Raw genomic sequence first — 21,509 nt, 5'->3', positions numbered from 1 at the left:
TCAACCATTAATCCACTACCCAGAAATAACTGCTGCCAATATATTAACTATATACATTTTTCAAAGCCTGTGTTCTGTTACCTCCAACCAAACAGGAACTACATAAGCAAACACGATTTGAAGAGGAAACACTGAAGGAACTCGGTAACTATCTACACAGGGGATGATGCAATGTGACCAAGACCCGGCGTCAGCCAAGCAGCCGACCCTAGGGAAGCCAGCTGGACTCTCAGTCCCACCCTCAAAAATACGTGGAATGACGTCTCTATGGTTGTTCCTGTGCCGGAACGCAAGGCTACGCTCTCTCCTTTTACGGAACTCTATGGTCTAAGGACGCGACTGTGCCCCGGAAGCAGTCCTAGGGGCCCGGGACGGCAAGATGGCGGCGCGAGCGGCGCTTGAGTCCATGTGCCGGCGTCTCTGGCAGGTATCTGGCGGGTGGGGGGTGCTAAGCTAGTTGACAGGGCAGGAGCCGTAAAGTCTTGTTGCCGCTTGTCGTTCTGGCCATCTGGAGTTTCCCCCGGTATTTATTCCGCCCCTTGGCGCGTTGTTTGCCGGAAGGTGGCGGGAAAGGGACTGGTTTTATTTCGAATCCTCTCATGGGATAAAACGTAAGAATCAGGGCAAACACGGGAACAAGAAGAATCGTAGGATGTCAGAGCTGGAAAGAATGTTGAACAGCGTATGTCCCGCACCACTCTTTTCAGGTTTGCAAAATAAACTGAAGCTCAGAGAAGGCTTGCTTTGGTAAAAATCAGGGGCTGAACTGGTACCAGATCTTAGACCCCTCCCATGGAACCAAATTGGGATAGCTTTGATTCTGACATTAGATGAGAGTCGCGGAAGTGGTAGGAATGGGCTGTTCTCTGCGCCTTTCTTTGGAGAAAAAGCAAAAACCGTAAGCAGTGATTCTCAAGTTATTTGGCCTCAGTATCCCTTTAACACTCTAAAACTGGTTGAGGACTCGAGAGAGCTTTTGCTTTTGTCGGTTTTAGCTCTGCATATGTAACTTCTTAGAGAATAAAACTGGGAATCTTAAAAATGCTTATTCATTTAGAAGTAAGACCAAGAAGGGGCGCCTGGGTGGCTCAGTCCATTAAGCGCCTGACTCTTGATTTCAGCTCAGGCAGTCATTTCAGGGTTTCTAAGTTTGAGCAGTGGGTGGGGCTCTGCGCTGTGTGGAGCTTGCTTAGTATTCTTTCTCTCTCTCTCTCTCTCTCTCTCTCTCTCTCTCTCTCTCTGCCCCTCACTCGCGCGCATCTTCTGTCTCAAGAATAAATAAACTTAAATTAAAAAGAAAAGAAACAAATTAATGCATTACATATTTTATGGAAAAATAAATTTTTCAAAACAAAGTTAGTGACAAGAGTAGCAGTGTCTTATGTTTTTGTAAATCTCTTGTTAACCTTAAAAGTATATATTATTTTACCAGCAAAAATGAGTTTATTTGGGAATAACAGAATTGCGATTTGGGACAGGCAAGGTATGGCAAGACCATAGGTAAGTCCCCAAATAAAAGAAAGGATTGTTTTAGAAAGGAGGAGGAAGTTGAGAGGGGCTGTTTTGAGTGGAAGTGCTTTGGAGAAAATCAAGAGTTCAGGGTGATGATGGTTTCTCCTTGGCTGAGTTGCAGTGTAGTCAGTTTCTTGTAGAAGATTTATCATGCATCTTTTCCTTTGGGGGCCTGTAATTGATCATACTTCTGATTCTTCTCTTGAGGTCTGTAATTGACAGTTCTTCCAGTAATTGATGTTAAGTGATGTGGGACCCCCTTTTAGGCTCTGGACTCTAGTGAGGTTTCCTTTTATTTTTACATTTCCTCCTTTTGATCAAGATCTTTCTCCAAAAGCATTACTAATTGGGAGTCAGGTTTCCATATTTAGTGGTTTTGTTCCTCCGTGCCAGGAAGGACTTTTCCTGGTTGTTATGTCTTATGTCAGAGAGAAAATACAGATTGGAAGCATATTGAGAGGTTGGGGCACCTGGGTGGTTCAGTTGGTTGAGCATCCGACTTTGCCTCAGGTCCTGATCTCACGGTTCGTGGGTTTGAGCTCTGCATCGGGCCCTGTGCTGACAGCTCAGAGCCTGGAACCTGCTTCAGATTCTGTGTCGCCCTCTCTCTCTTCCCTCCCCTGCTTGCACTCTGTCTCTCTCAAAAATAAATAAACATTAAAAAAAATTTTTTTTAATTGAAAGAAAGAAACATACTGAGGTGACTCAAGTAACAAGTAGGGGTGGCAGGGAGAACTCTTAGGCACTTCCCATTTATCAAGACATCAGGCTTGTACCAATTGGAGATCATCTCTTTATTGGGTACATCATTTTTACAAAAGCTTGACAAGCTAAGTATAAAACTTTAAATAATTATACAAAAGAAGTAATGTAACAATTCCAAATTACACGGTGGTTCTAAACTTGTCCCCTAAGTCTGAAGGTAGCAAACTAAAATATTTATTGGCACGTATTGTGACTTGGGAGAGGAAACTTCTCCCCTACAGAGGCAAACATGGAGTCATGTATGCCTCCTGGAAGTCCCTGCTTAAAGTGGCCGTGAAGACAAAATAGTGAATATTGCAAGAACACACTGAAAGAATGAACTGGGTGCATTTTGGAAAATACAGTGTAGTTATAAACCTGAAGCAATAGCTAATGAACTTTTTGCAAAAGTAGCAAAACTCAAAACAGTATTGGTATCTCAAAAGAATTGTTTGGAACCAAATGTAATCCAATAACACAGCACGTAAGGTTGCAAATTCACGCCATAAATCTGGATAAGATTCCAGAGTCAGTTAATAGTCCAAATGGAAAAAAGAGACTTGTGAATGCTGAAACCTCTCACCCTTCAGAAAAAGCAGGTGAAAGGTTAATTTGTCATAGGTTCGTGATGAGGCTGTTTTCAAAAGGCCATCATCAAAAGAAGTGGTTTCCCCCCTTTCACGGGGGTTTGGGAAAGGTGGACAAGGGCATTTTCTTTCCACAAAAGAAATAGAAGTAAATAGTGAGGAAAAGATGTATAGGCCTGGTCTGGACATCTTGAGAAAGCTGCGTCTTCAGATGTCATCTGCTTCAGTTCTGGGAAGCCTTTACTTTTAGGTCATCAGACGGTGTGCAGGTCCAGTTAGGGTTTGTCACTTTCTTTAGATGTGTCATGTGAGTCCAGGATTCTGTCCCTTGGAGTTTGGCAGCACAAGGGATGGTTAACAGTAGCTGATGAGGGTCCTTCCCACAAGGTTAAAGAGAGTCTTTCTGGATGTATCTTTTCCAGTAGACAAAATCTCCATATTGCAAGATGTGAAGGTCTGTCTCCCAGGTGCACTGTGAAGAGATTGCTCTACCAAAGCATAGTTGTTTTTAACGGAAATAATTAGGCCTTGGGGCCCCTGGGTGGCTCAGTCAGTTAAGTGTCCCACTCTTGATTTCGACTCAGGTCATAATTTCATGGTTCTGAGTTCAGGCCCTGCGTCAGGCTCTGCACTGAAAGTGCGGAGCCTGCTTGCGATTCTTTCTCCTCCCTCTCTCTCTCCCCTTCTCCCTCTTCTCTGCCAACCCCCCCCCCAATAAATAAACTTTAAAAAAAGAAGTAATCAGACCTTTACAGTATGAAATAGATCTCCTTTTATCAATTGTGGATCAAGGAGGCAAGGGCCAGGTGCATTGCACATTCTGTGACTAGCTCAAAGGGCGAGAGTCTGAGTACCAAAGTGGGTGGATCTGAGATTGAGAAGGACCAACAACAATGCTTTCAGCCAAGGTATTTGGAGGGTGTCTACAAAATTTGTCAGTTTACTCTTAACCTGACATTAGTGAGTTTGACTAACCCTGAGGATTAAGGTTGATATATACAATAGAAGTGTTGTAAAACCAGCCACACAGCACAGACTTGTCAAAGCACCTGACTGGTAACATGGGTTCCCCAGTCACTATGAAGTCAAGAGGGGTTCCCGGGTAGGAATAATCTTTTCTAACAGAAGTTTAGCAACAGAAGAAACAGTAACCTGTGTATAAGGGAAAGCTTTAGTTCAGTGAGAAACATACAGACCATGACTAAAATATATTTATATCCGCAAGATGGGGGAGCTATATGAAATTTGTGCAAACCGATTTCTTTGCATTATACTTTGGACAGGTGGGATGAGCGGGATAGACACTGTTTGCAGCCTTAGTAATATTTCCCCATGAATATGGGCTCATGACACTGTCATTTTGTCAGTAGACATGTATAATGGTAAGTCATGGGAATGTTAAAATTTCTGGTAAGGCCTGATTGTTATTTGGTCCAAACCACAGTTCTCTTTATTGAGCCAACAATTACTCGATTTCCAATATTGTTTTTTCCTCTCTGGGGCCAATTGTTGGGTATCTCTGGTTAGTTTTTCCAAATTATTATTTGGAGGAACATCCAGTTGGACCATGACAGAGTTTGGCTATTGATTTCCTTGAAAGCAGCTCTTTTGGTGGAAATAATAGCAAGGCGGTTTCCTTTTGGTACCCAGGGAGTTGAGTCTGGAATGCTTGGGAACCTTAGTAACAGCCAGTGCAGTCAGCCAAAGCATAGTATCGAATAAATTTTGGATATAGACGTTTTCAATTTTATCCCCATTGGAAACTTCTTGACTATTTCCTAACATTCCAAAATCATGAGCTACCCCAAAGGCATATTGACTGTTATAAATGTTTGCAGCTTTACCCTTAGCCGAATTAAAGGATAGTTAAAGGGGATTCCATGATTATTTCTTCAGAGGGCTTCAGTGCAGTGGCAGGAATGGTTAGGAATGCAGAGGCTAGGGGAATATCCCCGTGCCACAGGGTCTGGTTGTTGGCTACAATACACCATGGGTCCATGATGGTCCCCATGTTTTAGGGTGAGTACTCCAAGGGTGTTCCCTCCCCCCTCACATGCAACGAGGGAAGTTGGTAATTAGGACATCTGGGCTGTGGGCTTTATTAGGCTTTTCTTTAAAGTCCCCAAAGCTATGTCTTCTCGATTTTTCCAAATAATAGAATTAGGTTGGCCATTTCTTTTTATTCTTCAGTAAATCATATAGAGATTGAGCCATGAAAGAAGTTTCAAATCCAAATTCGACAGTAGCCAGCCAGTCCAAGAAAACCTCGTAATTGGCACTTCGTTTTAGGTTTGAGGAAGTTCAGGATGGCACAAAGCCTACCTGGATCCAGATCTGGTCCTCATTCTGAGGTCAGGTGCACTGAGTATTGAACCAGAGTTTGAGCAAACTGCAGTTTTTCTCCAGAGACTTGATGTCCTTTTAATGCCAAAAGCTTTAACAGATAGGTGCTGTCTTACTGAGAAAGGATTTGAGAAGGGCAGCAGAAAGGCAAATTATCTACAGATTCTAACAAAGTGGAGCCTATAGAAAGTTTTTTATCATCCACATCTGTTTTTAAGGTTTGTAAAAAGTAAGGACTCTCTGTGCTGCTCTGGGGCATTATTGTCCAGGGATCTTTCCATCCTTCCCAAGTGAAAGCAAAAAGATACTGGCTATTTTTACACTACATAGATCAATTACAGTGACAAATTTGCTTTCAGTGGGAATGGATGTCAGTAACATATGGGGGTTAGGAACAACAGGGTGCCGAGGGATAGCAATGTATTGCTTAGAGGTCCTGGATAAACCTCCATCCTTGGCCATTGAGTTTTCTCACAGGTAAAATAGGCGAATTACTAGGACTAGTACAGGGGATAATGAGGCCCTGAGCTTTGTAACCTTCTGTTACCAGCTTGATGCCTTGCAGGGCTTCTTTATTTATAGAGTATTCATTCATTCTGGGGAGAGGTTTTGAAGGAGCTGTTGAATCTAGATGGAAAGTATACCCGTGGATTCTGCCAATCAGATGAAGATTTTGCCCAGAAAGAGGATTTGACCCAGTAGGGACAGTGTCCCCAGATGCAGCTGTAGTGCTGTCAGACATGGAGCAAATAAAAGATGTCAGAAGGTCATTTAATCTCCCTGGTTGGCTATCTTGAGTCCTACTGTCAAATTCTAGAATTATTTCCCTCTTTTTGGGAGAAAGAAATTGCAGCATGATGTATTTCTGAAAAATCTCTGCAATCTGTAGGAGCAGAGGAACTAAGGAGAAAAGGGTGTGTGTCTCCCAAAGGGCCTAGACTAAAGAGAACAGGGTCAGAGACAGGAAACTGGTAAAGTTTATTAGAGACCCCAGTGTTTGAACTGTTTTAGTATTCCAAGCAGGGGCTGCTTTATAGCACTGGGGTCACGCACCAAGCGTGTAGTTCTTGTGTCAATAAGGAAAGAGAAAGATTTGTTCCTGATCTGAACAGTGGTTTCCCTTAGCCAAGTAAGAGGGAGGTTTGGGAAGAACTCCTGTGGTTTCCTGGAGCCCTGTCTTGGGAATGAGGAGGACATTGGAAAGGCTGGCTATAGAGGGCTGAAGGCAAGATGGTAACAACCTTTTTTTCCTGTGTTCTGACTCTTCGCAACAATAGCAGAAACTAGGAAGTTTTTCGTTTTGTTTAAGGGCCTTCATTTGTTAGAATGAAAAATTAAGCATTTTAGTGGTCTTTCTTTTAGGTGATTCCCCTAAGGTACTAGCAAGCTGGTTTGCCAAACCAACTAATCAGGAGCGGGCACAGTTTCCCATTCCATCATGGTCCTTTTAACTAAAAAAACAGCCCAGTTCATCCCGTTAAGAAACATAGTTAAATGCTACCCCAATGGATTCAACATCAAAAGGAAGACCAGAATTTTCTTTGAAAACAATCTGAAATCAATTTTAATAGTCATGAATAGGTTCATCAGGCTTTTGTGTGCAAGACTGAATTTTGTTCCAATCAGCAGGCTTAGGAAAAGTCTACTGTAATTGCTCGGTGGAGATTTCCAGGGAATGTTCTAGCATCTTGCCAAAAATCAGGGGTCTGTTTCTCTAAACTCTTTTCAAGATGTTCCCATTGGGCTACTTACAGCCAGTGTCTGGTCTGGCCTTCTCCAACATGAATGTGGACTAATTGCTAAAAAATCTGAGAAACTGGGTTGGCAAGTTTACAAAACTATGGGAAATGCTTCAGCAAACTTATGGGGGTTCTCAGTCATTACAGGGAAACTCTTTTTAACTATGGCTCGCAATTCAGCATTACCCCAGGGAATATAAGAAATTTGGGGGTTATTTGGAACCTCAGAAGATTTAACTTTAAAGGAGCAAATTTTAGTGGGTTCAGGGAGGGAGCAGGGAGAGGTTTGGATGAAAAGGGAAGTTTGGTGAGAAAATTAAAATGGGGAAACTGAGGGTGTAGAGGGGATGGAAGCCAACAGGAGGGAAGGAGGATGATGTCACCACAGGTGGGGCTTGAGCATAGGTGGCTGCTACAATCCTGGGGGCCTCAGAAGCCTTTCCATCTTTGTCTCAGTCTAGAAACTATATTTTGCAGAGAACCAGTTTTAGATTAATTGGTAATGTTTGGAAGCTTTAAGACACAGGCATCCCATGGGAATGCAAGCTGGTGCAGCCACTCTGGAAAACAGTATGGAGGTTCCTCAAAAAACTAAAAATAGAACTACCCTACAACCCAGCATTTGCACTACTAGGCATTTATCCATGGGATACAGGTGTGCTGTTTCGAAGGGACACATGCGCCCCCATGTTTATAGCAGCACTATCGACAATAGCCAAAGTATGGAAAGAGCCCAAATGTCCACCGATGGATGAATGGATTAAGAAGATGTGGTATATATATACAATGGAGTATTACTCAACAATCAAAAAGAATGAAATCTTGCCATTTGCAACTATGTGGATGGAACTGGAGGGTATGATGCTAAGTGAAATTAGTCAGAGAAAGACAAAAATCATATGACTTCACTCATATGAGGACTTTAGGAGACAAAACAGATGAACATAAGGGAAGGGAAACAAAAAGAATATAAAAACAGGGAGGAGGACAAAACAGAAGAGACTCATAAATATGGAGAACAAACAGGGTTACGGGAGGGTTTGTGGGAGAGGGGATGGGCTAAATGGGTAAGGGGCACTAAGGAATCTACTCCTGAAATCATTGTTGCACTTTATGCTAACTAATTTGGATGGAAATTTTTAAAAATAAAAAATTAAATTAAAAAAAAAAAAGACACAGGCATCCCATTCAAGTTTGACAAGTTTAGAGACATGGCTGTCCAGTTTGGTTTTGAGAAAAGTAAGTTTGGGGAGATCAAAACTTCCCCATAATGGCCAATTGAAGTTCTAAATTACTTTCGATTAAGTCAGTCCATTTAGTTAGAAATGGGCATGAGAAGGAACCACAGTTTTTAAACATAAAACCAAGGTCCCAGAAGGAGTGCTGCCCTTAAAGCATTTTGGTGACCGGGGTCCTGTTTCTTAGAGGTTTCTCTAGAGCAAAAAAAGAAAAATTCCTAAACAGCACAGTTTCAACAGGAACATCCTGGTTCCAAAGGAATCTGACCAAAGGTCAGCACCGAACCAGTGGGAACAGCCCAGTTCTGGAAAGGAGGTGGACCAAAACTAACACAGTTCCAAACAGGGCACAGTTCCAACAGGAACTGTCTGGTTCCAGAAGGGAGTCAGACCAAAGGTCAGGCAAGTACTCTGAAAGGACAAAGCCTTAAAACAGATCCCAAATAAAGACTGGAGAGCTCAAAGCACAAAGAGAATAGAGCTCGAAGTGCAGGAGAAACTTAGCCTCCAACACCAGGAATGGCAAGAAAGCAGTGAGCTTAATTGCCTCTGTGGGCCCTGGCACCTGTTTGCTCACCAGCCTCAAAGCTGTTGGGGTTCATTTTTGGATCCCGCTTCTGATCACCAAATAATGTTAACCTTAAAAATAAAAGTTATTTTACCAGTAGAAATTGGTTTATTTGGGAATGACAAAGAAATACAGTTTGGGACATGCAAGCTATGGCAAACTGTAGGCAAGTCCCATAAACAAAGGAGAGAAACATTTTATGGAGGAAAAGGAAGAAGTTGGGAAGTGCTTTGAATGAAGGTCCAGTGGAGATAAGCAGGAGTTCAGATAGTTTTTCATAGGCTGAGTCACAGAGGTAGTCAATTTCTTATAGAAGATTCAGTGAACATCTTTTCGTGTTGGGGCCTGTAATTGACAATTCTTTCCATAATTGACATTGAGTGGTATGGCTCCCCCTTCTAACCTCCCTGCTTCATGAGGTTTCCCTTTATTCATTTTCACATTCTTTTAATGTCTGGCTTCATGGAGGGCAGCTGGATTCTCATGTTTGTTTTGCAGTCTTGCTATATCACTCAGCATGCAGCTTCTAGAAAACCTCACTGTACACGGTTGAGAGTGAGAGTGGAAAAGTTGCAAATAACGGCTATTATTAGGAAAATAGTTTTAATCTCTTGGACCCCTCAAGTCCTCAGACCACACTTGGAGAACCATTGTTCTTAAAGTCAGATGGTGGGGGTGCCTAGATGGCTTAGTCAGTTAAGCCAATTAATTTTCTCACCAAACTTCCCTTTTCATCCAAACCTCTCCCTGCTCCCTCCCTGAACCCACTAAAATTTGCTATTAAATTAAATTAAATTAAATTAAATTAAATTAAATTAATTAAATTGCTAAAATTAAATTAAATTTAATTTAAATTGGTTTCAGCTCAGGTCATGATCTCCCGGTTTTGTGAGTTCAAGCTCCACATCGGGCCCTGTGCTGACAGTGCAGAGCCTCCTTCGGATTCTCTCTCTCCCTCTCTCTCTCTGCCCCTCCCCCTCTCATGCTGTCTCTCTCAAAAATAAGAATAAACTTTTAAAAAAGGAAAAGTTAGGGGCGCCTGGGTGGCTCAGTCAGTTAAGCCTCCGACTTCGGCTCAGGTCATGATCTTGCGGTCCGTGGGTTCGAGCCCCTCATCAGGCTCTGTGCTGACAGCTCAGAGCCTGGAGCCTGTTTCAGATTCTGTGTCTCCCTCTTTCTCTTACCCTCCCCTGTTCATGCTCTCTATCTCTCTGTCTCAAAAATAAATGTTAAAAAAAAAAAAAGAAAGAAAAGTTAGATGGTGGAAGAAGTTGAAACTTTGAACTACTAATACAATGCACACTCAGACTCGGTTCTGTCCCTTAAAAAAAAAAACAAAACAAAAATCTTAAGAACTTCTTAAGGTTGATTTGTGGATATAACAGCACTTTAGGCTCCAGCTTTTAAAAGAAGAGGTTTATACTGGGAGAATATGACTGGGAAGTGTCCTGTTCCTTAGACCTGTGGTCCTTTTGCACAACTGGATTGTGGGGTCTCTGGTGTACATGCAGGGAGGGGATTTCCTCTGTGATTGTGTGTGGGGAATGGCACTCACTTCCAGCTGCCTTGTATTGTGCCTGATTTCCTATCTTTTTGTTTTTCTCCCTTCATCCAAGGGCGAATATGAAGGTTTTGGTTTGCGTCCATCTTGGGTACAGAGGGAGGACAGGACAATAAGCTAAGAATAGGCTTTTAAAACATACTTAGGTGACCCTCAGTTGGTTTAAGTTTTACTTGTACTAAAGTGTTATTTTCATCTTCTAAGTATTTTTAGGGATCTTACTGTAATTCTCCTTTCTCAAGTTACATTTTTAAATCTCAAGATAGCTTAAGCGGAAAATAAAAGGCAAATTGCATATATAATAGTACCATAGGTCTCCTAAAACTAGAAGTTTTGTCCACTAGGGGGAGCTGACAGTAAAGGATTTGGAAATGCTGGATTGTTGGGAGTATGAAGTACAGCAGTGGTAGAAGATGGGTGTCAGTTTCACTGTGCATTTCGATTTATTTATAAACTAAGCTAACCCAGCCAAGCCAAGAAATACATATGCTAGAAAAGATGTAGGAAAGCTTCAAAAGAAGGTTACTTTAGAATTACTGTCCAGCTCTTGATTATAAAGAGACTTATTGCTCAGAAATATTCAGGCAAAATAAATATTATATTGAAGTACATTTAATCTATAAAAACCAGTGGAAGAATGAAGTCACATTTTTTTTCCTTGATGTCCACATATTTTATTTTATTTTATTTTATTTATTTATTTATTTATTTTTAATGTTTATTTTTGAGAGAGAGAGAGAGAGAGAGAGAGAGAGAGACAGAGCATGAGCAGGAGAGGGGCAGAGAGACAGGGAGACACAGAATCCAAAGCAGGTTCCAGGCTCTGAGCTGGCAGCACAGAGCCCAACATAGGGCTCAAACCCATGAACTGTGAGATCATGACCTGAGCCAAAGTCAGACACTCAACCGACTGAGCCAGCCAGGGACCCCTTTTTTTTCTTTTCACATATTTAAGTCATAGGTGTTCTTTTAATGTGAGAATTGCGTGTGTGTATGAGAGAGAAAGAGAATTGCTTTTTTTTTTTTTTAAATATTTGAGAGAGAGTGCAAACAGGAGCAGAAAGAGAGGAAGAGTGAATCCCAAGCAGACTCTGGACTGTCACTATAGAGCCCGACACAAGGCTCGAACCCACGAACCATGAGATCATTGCCTGAGCTGAAATCAAGAGTCAGACGCTTAACCAGCTGAGCCACCCAGGCACCCCAAGAATTCCTTGTTTGAAAAAGTTCTTACTCCTGAGCTTTAAAAGACACAAATTCTCTACTATTTTGAGAGTCTTTTTTGATTATGCACTCTGTCGTTGTTCTCTTGTTTTAAAATGAAATCTAATCTGGCATTTTAGTTACCTCAGTGTCTTCATTTGAAATAATGAGATAGCCCATTATTTGAAGCATTGTACACCTTTTGATTTTTTTAGTGGAAACTATGAATGATTTGAATACTGACTTTAATTCTAAAACATGCTCCTCATTTTTAGGGTTCAAGGAGTTTTTCTGTAAACAGTTCTAAGAGCAGTACAGCCAGAAATGGTGGCTTTCTCCTGTAAGTATATAATATAATTGGGTTTGCTAAATCGAATAAGGAAATGGGCTTTTGTGCTGTTTTACTTAGGTTTCTCTTTGTTTCCACACATAGCAGTACCAGTATGAAGTGGGTGCAGTTTTCAAACCTACACGTTGATATTCCCAAGGATTTGACCAAGCCCACGGTATGTACTCTCTGTTTCTTGGTAAGGAGCTATATTAGCAATAAATTTTCCTCATTATTTCCTTTGGGGCTGTTTCCCGAGCACTTTAGAGTAAAAATACTTTGTTTTCGAATACTGGCAATTGCACGGTGTGCCTGAGTAAAGTACTCTGTAATGTCCCTGGCTGCTCATATTATGTTTCAGAGAATCAGGGAATCAATTATTTACCCCAAATAACTGTGGGAATAAGCAGTCGTTTGCTTTAGCTCAGCATAATGTGAAGGGTTGTCATAATTAATGATGCAGAATACTTGTTATTACATTAGGGAAATTTTTTTCTCTTTTAGGCTTTCAGGTCTTTGTTTTCATGTTAAGACATTGAACCTGGGCCTGGACAATCCTTTATTGTTCACAGTAAGAAAGCACATTACCACAGTAAAGAAAATCTAGAAGTAGCTGTGTAACCTTTTTTCCTTTAAGTAAAAATCATGATTCTGTGAGCCCAGTTTTTGTGTAAATTTGTGGTTTAAAAAATCCTTACAAATTCTGAAACCTTTCATTTCCACCCCTCACAAATAATCCCCTTTAACGGTTTGTCATGAATCCTTCTAGACATTTGTCTGTATGTAATCATCTTGTCTGTGCACATGCACACCAAAATGAAATTGTGTTCTACATAATGTACTGCTCTTTTGATTTTTCTTTCACTGAATAAATACTGGGTATATTTCCATGGCGATACCTATAAACTCTGGGTCTCCAAGTCAGATGTTTGCCTGGGCCAGGCCTGTAAGGAAAGGTGGCAGGGTGGGCATGGTGGCAGGCTATGCCCTTTATAAGCGAGACAGCTGCTACTTACTCTAGCCACTTGTTGCCACGTGGGAAATCAGACCTAGTGATGTCACATGGTCTCAAATTTTCCAAGCTAAACTGAAATCCAAATTTTTATTCAAAATCTCTTGATTTTTTTATATCACGACAGATTCAAACTCTCTTTAAAACCCTCTGAGGACCAATCAGAAACACCTCTTAGGGCTATATTCCCTCTCCCTTGTGCCCTAGGTTATGGTGTAGAATATCCGTGTACTCTGTTCTTTCCAGCAACCCTACCTAACCTTGGGGATAATTGAGACTAAATGTCTAGCTTGCTTCCTGGTTAGTAAGTAGATTTCCTTTGAGGAGCAAAGTAATTTAACCCTGAATCATTGGATTAGTAAGATAAATTACTGGTCTAATGGATGGATGAAGGTGAAGGTAATTCACCCCTTGGAGGAAAGTCAGAAATGTCAAACCCATTATTCCTAAAATCTTTAAGCATTAGAGTGGAAGAGGTACAAGTTAAATGTACAGTCAGTGCCATAACATTTTAATTAGAAATGAGTAATTTTTCTATTAGGGTAGGCAAAACATACATGAATAAAACTAATAAAAATATAAATAGCAATAGCTTGCCTTTGTAAAACAACGGTTTATGACTTATAAGCACTTTAATCTGTGTTTACATGTTAGCGCCCTACAGAAATGCCGTGAGTGGTGCTGTGAGCTCTAGCATGGGTATTCTTCCGTTTTATGCATAAGGAAACTGAAATATGGTGAGATGGTATGACTTGCCCGTTGTCATTCAGCTATAAGAAGCAGAGTTTAATTCTCAATCCAAGTCTTCTGCCCTTCTAACCAGGCTACTTGGTTAACAGACCCCAGAATCCTTTCCCATGGTGTATTTGGGGCCCAATAAATATTAAGTTAGAAGGTCTCATTAGTGATTTTGTAGGTTGCTTGGAAGTCCTTTTGATTTAAAGTATATTTTAACAGATTGTAAGCGTCATTGTGGAGATCTGAATGTGTTAGTATCTAGCTACTTAGGCTAACAGTATTAAGATGTTGCTCAGCATTTTTCTCCCCATTTATTAGTAAACTCTGAAAGTGTTCAATTGAGGATAATATGTTAAATTTTCCAGTTATAAATATTGGAGGAACCACAACTGAAACTTTTCTTCTTGATTTGAAAATTTTAGATAACCATTTCTGATGAACCAGATACATTATATAAGCGCCTGTCAGTTTTAGTAAAAGGCCATGATAAAGCCGTATTGGACAGTTACGAATATTTTGCCGTGCTTGCTGCTAAAGAACTTGGTATCTCTGTTAAAGTGTAAGTATTTATCTTTCCTAATCTGACCTTTTAGCTGCTGTAACATGATCAACCAGGAAAATGGTGCTCATCCCAACTAGGTGTGAGCTCTTTTTTTTTTTTTTTGAGCGTGTTGGGGAGGGGTGGGGGGAGGATAGAGCATCCGAGGTGGGCTTCGTGCTGACGGCAGTGAGCCTGATGTGGGGCTCAAACTCACAAACTGTGAGATCATGACCTGAGCCAAAGTCAGACGCTCAACTGACCAAGCCACCCAGGCGCCCCAGGTCTAAGCTCTTAAAACAGCATAGAACCTCATGGTAGATAGAGCTTAGGTTTGTCATATTATCAGGATTCCTATCTACTAGAATTTTTAAGTATTAGAATGAGTGAACAAGAAAAATAGAGGAAATCCTTTCTTTAGCAATTGCATAGACATAGGAGACCCAAGAAGCCCTCATGTCTGGGCCCTCCATGGGGCAGGGAGGTGGATTAGGTAAACAAGCAATCTTTTTAGACTCTTTGGGTTTAATGGTCTTTGTCTAATATAGCCATTATTTTAAAACCAGCCTTCAGAAACACTAGTCACCCAGTAATTTCATGCAGGAGTCAGGTGAGCTTCATATGGCCTTGAAATCACTGCCGGGTCAAGTGTAACTATAGTTGTCTCCCCCTTACCTGTCTAGGATACTTCCAAGACCCCCAGTGGATGCCTGAAACCACAGATAGCACTGAACCCTATATGTACTGTTTTCTCCTATACATATATACCTGTGAGGAAGTTACTTACAAATTAGGCACGGTAAGAAATTAACTAGTAATGAAACAGAACAGTTGCAACAATATGCTGTAATAAAAGTTATGTGAATGTGCTGTCTCCCTCTCTCAGAATTTCTTACTGTACTGTACTCACCCTTGTGATGAGATGAGACCATAAAATGCCCACGTGATGAAGGGCACCTGGGTGGCTCAGTCAGTTAAACATTGACCTCTTGATATTGGCTTAGGTCATGATCTCATGGCCCGTGACATTGAGCCCCATGTCAGGCTCTGCACTGACAGCATGGAGCCTGCTTGGGATTTTCTCCCCACTTGCGTGCATGCGTTCCCTCCCTCTCTCCCTCCCCCCCCCCCCAAAATAAATAAACATTAAAAAATAATTGCCCACAGGATGAGAGGAAGTGAGGGGAATGATGTAGGCACTGTGATATATGGTGTAATGTTAGGCTGCTACTGACCTGACTCCCTCAGAAGGAGTTCTCATCTGCTTCTGGGCCACGGTTGACCACGGGCAACTGAAACTGCTGAGAGCAAAACCGCGGATAAGGGGTGATTCCTGCAACCCTCTTCTCTCATCACCTGCTCCTGGTGCTAAACAAGGCCCATTTGGGGCTTTGCCAGCCTTGCCTTATAACAAAACAGAAGGAACCCACACGTTTCCCATAACAGACTTTAGTTTTGTGGTTATTAGTGTTTGTGCAGGTTTTTCTAAAATAATACACAAACAGTAGCACATGGCTGCTACTCCTCACAGTTCATATATTTGGTCAGAAAGGGAGTTCAGGGTTGTAAAAGCCACAGGTGCATGTGTGTGCCCTTGCATGCCAAGGCTCATTTTTGGGGCTGTGGAATAATGTTCCCATTGCTGTCTGGGGTGTTTGTTTTGGCCTGAGCTTTATGACAGCGGTTGTTACACAGGACATTCTTGACAAATGGAAGTCTGTAAATGGTAGCTAATGCCTGTAATTGAGTATGAGCCTGACCTACAAAATTGTGCAATCATGCTTTGATATCAGTGACTCAGGTTTTAACATCACTTAGCTTAAGCATGTTGTTTCGCCCATTAATTTTTCAGACATGAGCCTCCAAGAAAAATAGAACGATTTACTCTTCTCAAATCAGTGCATATTTTCAAGAAGCACAGAGTTCAGTATGAAATGAGAACACTTTACAGATGTTTAGAGGTGAGTTTATTTCAGACATTCAAGCATTTTTGAAATACCTGGAATTTCACACTAGCACATTGTAACTTTCCTTTGATGTTGACCGGGTTGACTTCTTTCAGTCTGCCCATGACTGATAGTTGTAGAGAAGGTATATGATAGGAAATCAAACTCAAATAAACCATCCTTAAGAGCAGTTCATACTTTAACTCAGCAATGGAAATTATGCTAATTTTCATACAATAATATGGCCTTGGAATAATTTTACTTACATTTCAAAAATGCTAGTTAAGTTTTTATATACTTCTAGTGATCCTTTTTACATGCTAACTGGGTTTTCCATGCCTGTGCCGGGCACCATTAAGGTTTTTCATTCATCTGTTACTCCTTTGTGCATCCAGTAGGGTCAGCATAGTCTTGTGGTTAAGAAGAGTGAGCGTTCTGGAATCAGACAGATCCAAGTACTGGCACATACCAGTTGTGTGATCTGTACCTCAGTGCTCTCATCTGTAGAATGAGAGTAATAATGGTACCCATCTCATAAGGTTAGTGAGAAGATAAAATGAGATATTTATCGAAAGCACTTAGAATACTGCCATCACATAGTAAGTGATTAATACAGTAAAACCTTGGATTGCGAGTAACTTGTTGTGCGAGTGTTCTGCAAGATGAGCAAACATTTCTAATAAATTTACAATACAAGTAGTATGTGATGCCGAACATCACATGATCACAACTGAGCCAGTGGTTCTTCTCTCTCTCTCTTTCTCTCTCACTCTCACTCTCACTCTCACTCTCACTCTGGGATTGTGGGTGATCATCTCGCATGCTCAGATGCTTGGTCTCAGGCTGCGGTGTTTGGTAGAAATCAGTGATTTTTCAGAACGTTGGAAGGTGCCCACAACTGGCACTAGTGTATGTTTTGTCCCTTCAAAGCACCTATGGACAGTCCTTTGCTCTTCCATACAAGAGTAAGCTTAGGAATGTTTTGCTTCATTCTTTGTCAGGCTGCCTGCACATATAGGACCTTTCCTCTGCTGCCTGATTGCCAGTTACATAAATACAGTATGTGACAAGAGTTTATTAATACTGTTCTGTTGTCAACATCTGAACATATACAATGGCCCCCATGCAGAAGAAGATTCCACTGAGTCAATAGATAGCAGTGATTCCATTAGTGATAGTGAAAATCGTCCTACACAATAACCCTCCTCTCTCTTGTCTCCCTCACACCAGCCATGAAGGGTTTCGAAGGTAAGTGCAGGTGAATTTGTTTATTTTTCTTTGTATTTTGTATTTTCTTTATTTTGTATTCTATTACAGTATCGTAATTATTTTTATATGAGTATTTTTGAGGTAGAACGAATCATCTGAACTTCCATTATTTCTTATGGGGAAATTCACTTTGATATACAAGTGCTTTGGATTACAAGCATGTTTCCGGAACAAATCATGCTCACAAACCAAGGTTTTACTGTAAATGTTAATGAAACAAATGCAGGTATGCTGCTTTAACATCATGCTTGTCGGGTGGGTTCCATAGAGCCCTGGTTTTAAGGTGTTCTATGCCATACTCCCCCTTCCAGTCAACCAGAGGATCTATATACTCTTTTCCTTTTAAATTGGAATTCTTTGTAGGATTTCATGAAGAAAAGGCTGTACTGCTTTTACTTAAAAACAGAAACTTAACATTTCTGCTTTAACGGCATATCATGAACCAATTTCATGTTTGACATTTTAGTTAGAACATCTGACTGGAAGTACAGCGGATGTCTACTTGGAATATATTCAGCGAAACTTACCTGAAGGAGTTGCCATGGAAATTATAAAGGTATGATTTAAATTTCTACCTCTGATGGAGGGAGGCCTGTATTGTTTTGCCACATCGCGGGCCTGTCTCGGCCCACCGAGTAAGCGGGATGGCCCGTGGCAGGTGCCAAGAAGGCAGAGCTGGGGTCCCTGCCCCTCTGCAGCAGTGGCAGCTGAGCGGAATCCCGCCACCGCAGCCTCTTCCTCCTCCCCGGGCCGCCTCTGGAGTCTTCCTCCCGCTTAGCAGTTGCCTAGATGCGGGGTCTACGTTAATTGGCGGTGTCCCTGGAGATCACCGGGGATCAGATCGACCATTTGTGAGAGTGTTTTGTATACCATCCGGTTTCCTTCTGTTTCAGAACCCTACAAAAAGGTGAGAGGGGTAAAAGGAAGAAAGAAGGCAAGAGGATTTGAGGGAACAGAGTTCGTCCAATTTGTGGCTAAAGAGTTGGGTTAAGTCCACATTATGTTATAGTTTTGTTTTTCTCTTTTTAGACAAAACTAGAACGGTTACCAGAACACATCAAGGAGCCAATCTGGGAAACAGTACCAGAGGAGAAAGCAGAAAGCAGGTCCTAAAGTCTCAGCCAGTCTACTTGCACCGGCGTTTGACCCAAGGGTGGCTCAAACACGTATGTTGAGATAGAGGCTTCCAGTGGGAGCGACCGTGAGTGCACTTGACCACTCTGTTGAGCCCACGTGCCCTGATCAGCTCAAAGTGGGGGTGAAACTTTAATGACACACTGGACCACAGTGAAAACCACTTCACCTTACTCTTTTGTACACATCATTGTTTCAGTTCCGATTTTAACAAATGTGAGCAAGCCACTTTGACTACTGTGCACCAAAAGAATCAGGTTTCTGTTTTGTCATTCTGTTACAGTTCAGTTATCAGTTTGCACTGATTTTAACTTGTGTCACTTCATTTGTCTGAAAGTGAATGTTTGAAATAACTCCTTACACACATTTTTTTCCTTTTCAGCTACTTAGAAGGAACCTTCAGTTAATTTGGTTAATGTAACATTGTAACGCCAAACAGTTTTTGATAATTTAGCTAGTGCAAGCTGGAAAATCCTGGTGTGGAGGTGGTGACCTCCAAATTTCACCACATTTAAGCGTGACATTCTTGAAAATGAATGTACTGTGCAGCAGATCACGTACACTTGTGGCACACACTGAACTCTTCTTGTCGCCCAAACCCTTGCCAGGCTGCCAAGAAGGAGCACTGTAGTGGAATTTGAGCTCTCGAGAAATGACTGTCTGCATCACTTTTTTCATCCCGTGATTCATTCATTCAACAGGCTTTTATTTTGGTAGCTCTGTAACCAGCACTGTAGTAAATACCAAACGTTGAATGGAAGTATGGCTTTTGAAAAACATGCAGGGCACAGATAAATATTTTTTCTTATTAAGTCCCACACTGATAAGGCCTCTTTGTTTTGGTAAATGGCATTCTTTTTGTTTGGAGATGGCTACTTTTCCATGAAATTAAATCTTAGTTAAAACCCTGAAAGAGGCAGGACTACAATGTGCTGAAACTGCTGGTGTATCATCCCCAAGGGAGTGATTCGTTTCCTTTTTTACAGCAGAAGCAGGTCCATGTCTTTTGCGGTTTCCTTCACATCTTTGGGGTAGTTAGGACTCCTCAGTTTTTCCTCCCTTAAACTTAAGCTGGAGTCCCTGTTCTCTTTTCCCTGACCTACTATCAGGTGTCAATGTTTTGAATGCATACTGCTTATGTATCAGACTTCCATTACTGTCATTAACATGAAAAGAATTACAGCCTGTGCCCTGTGACCTCACTCAGCTCACAGCTCACTTGTTGACTGTGTCATTCACAAATGCCTAAAGCATGCTTATCCCAGGTGTAAACCTCGGGATTAAGAACTAGTCAATAAAACCAGCGATATAATAGAGGTATATCTTGCAAAGCAGCGATCTGTGACCCATTTTTACTTTAAAAGAAAAAGTTCCTTAAATACATATCCACATCTAAACTTTTTTACAGACAGTATTAATCACTGTATCATAAGATGATTTATGCAAACTTGGCTTCCATTGACTCTCCGTGTGAGTTCCTTTCAAGATGTGCAGCTGTTTTCAGACTGAATTAACCTGTAAACCAGATTACTTGGCACTTCACGTTATATATTAAAATCTTGTTTTATGGGGCGCCTGGGTGGCGCAGTCGGTTAAGCGTCCGACTTCAGCCAGGTCACGATCTCGCGGTCCGTGAGTTCGAGCCCCGCGTCAGGCTCTGGGCTTATGGCTCGGAGCCTGGAGCCTGTTTCCGATTCTGTGTCTCCCTCTCTCTCTGCCCCTCCCCCATTCATGCTCTGTCTCTCTCTGTCCCAAAAATAAATAAAAAAGCGTTGAAAAAAAAAAAAATTAAAAAAAAAAAAATCTTGTTTTAAGATAAATATACAAATAAACTACACACACAACAGAAGCTGGTGATATTTCTTTGACAAAAGCATTTGGTATACTTGAAGCCTATTTCCTGATAGAAACAAGAGGATTTCTTCATCCTGATAGGCTGAGAAATTCATTTTTTTTTTTTTTAGTTGGGTCTCCTGAGCAAAATGCATAATCTGAAAATGAGAATTAATGCCCAGGTACCACTTGTCCATGTGGGGAAGGGAGGTAACGAGAAAAGCGGATCTGATGGAATGAACCGGAAGGCACGTAGGAAGTGAGGTTATTTTTTTTTTTTACTGAGGTATAACCCTGAGTTCATCATTGCTATCTCTGATCTGAGGTATATTTTCTTTTCATATGAAATAAAATAATGTTATGGTCTGTTTAAAATTATTGGTAGACCTCCACAGATGAAACCCATTCAAGGGCTTAGTCTTGATGCTTTCAAAGCAAATCACCTGTCTGTTCCTTTGGCCACTTAGACATGCCACAGTAAGTACAGACAGCAAATTGGGGCGCCTGGGTGTCTCAGTCGGTTAGGCATCCGACTTCAGCTCAGGTCATGATCTCACGGTTCGTGAGTTCGAGCCCCGCGTCGGGCTCTGTGCTGACAGCTCGGAAGCCTAGAGCCTGCTTTGGATTCTGTGTCTCCCTCGCTCTCTGCCCCTCCCTCACTCATGCTTTGTCTCCCTCCATCTCTCAAAAATGAATAAACGTTAAAAAAAATTTTTTTTAAGTACCGACAGCAATTATTTTAAGCCAGTATAATTTCTTAACACTTCTACTTGTTAAAGCTACTCTTGCTCCTTTCTTACATTATATTATTTAGTTTTACTGCAACATTAATGAGTAGCAGAGTAGAGAAAACAGACTTTGGAGTCAGGCCTGAGTCAGATAAGAGTTCAAAGCTAACTGATTTAAACTTGGGCAAGATACTTCACCCTGGCAGAGCCTCCATTTACACATTAGTAAAATGTAGGAAACCTCCTACTTACTAAGGTTGGAGTGTTAAAATAGATAGCTTATAAAGCCCCTCACACTGACCCCAGACAGATAATAGACTGACTAAATAATAGCCGGTAGTGGAAGCAGTACAAATTGGGTGCTACTCCAGATGCTCGTGTGCTGTATGTACTGTTTAAACACCAGCTGGAAAGGACCTGAGAGTATCGCTAAGGTGTGGACAACCCTTAGAGCAGCTGCGAAGTTTCATTTACTTATTTGCTTACCC

General features: G+C 41.4%; 1 protein-coding gene across 3 annotated transcripts; it reads left to right on the top strand.

The window, feature by feature from the left end:
• Positions 1–296: 296 nt before the first annotated feature.
• MRPS10 (mitochondrial ribosomal protein S10) lies at positions 297–19,473 on the top strand. 3 transcript variants are annotated; one of them, XM_015538941.2, is made up of 7 exons: positions 335–427; positions 11,771–11,835; positions 11,932–12,001; positions 13,996–14,132; positions 15,964–16,072; positions 17,793–17,882; positions 18,356–19,473. In XM_015538941.2, the coding sequence occupies exons 1-7, from the start codon at positions 380–382 to the stop codon at positions 18,437–18,439; spliced, it is 603 nt and encodes a 200-aa protein (XP_015394427.1). In that variant the 5' UTR covers positions 335–379; the 3' UTR covers positions 18,440–19,473. The 3 variants fall into 3 exon arrangements, 2 of the variants coding, with proteins under 2 accessions (XP_015394427.1, XP_015394426.1); XM_015538940.2 differs by having other exon boundaries at positions 11,929–12,001; XR_006217647.1 differs by lacking the exons at positions 17,793–17,882; positions 18,356–19,473 and adding an exon at positions 14,795–14,910 and having other exon boundaries at positions 297–427; positions 11,929–12,001; positions 15,964–16,050.
• The last annotated feature ends 2,036 nt before the right edge of the window (positions 19,474–21,509 follow it).

This window comes from Panthera tigris, chromosome B2, assembly GCF_018350195.1.
Source record: "Panthera tigris isolate Pti1 chromosome B2, P.tigris_Pti1_mat1.1, whole genome shotgun sequence".
Classification (NCBI taxonomy): domain Eukaryota; kingdom Metazoa; phylum Chordata; class Mammalia; order Carnivora; family Felidae; genus Panthera; species Panthera tigris.
Note: the sequence above shows the minus strand (reverse complement) of the source record. Positions and strands in the feature narration are given on the sequence as shown.

What these genes read in the sequence shown, in the direction of transcription:
- MRPS10 (XM_015538940.2), top strand. Translation starts at nt 380, where the DNA reads ATGGCGGCGCGAGCGGCGCTTGAGTCCATGTGCCGGCGTCTCTGGCAG. An exon ending in AGGATTTGACCAAGCCCACG is followed by an intron (nt 12,002 to 13,995) that starts GTATGTACTCTC and finishes TGAAAATTTTAG; the next exon opens with ATAACCATTTCTGATGAACC. An exon ending in TTGCCATGGAAATTATAAAG is followed by an intron (nt 17,883 to 18,355) that starts GTATGATTTAAA and finishes TTCTCTTTTTAG; the next exon opens with ACAAAACTAGAACGGTTACC.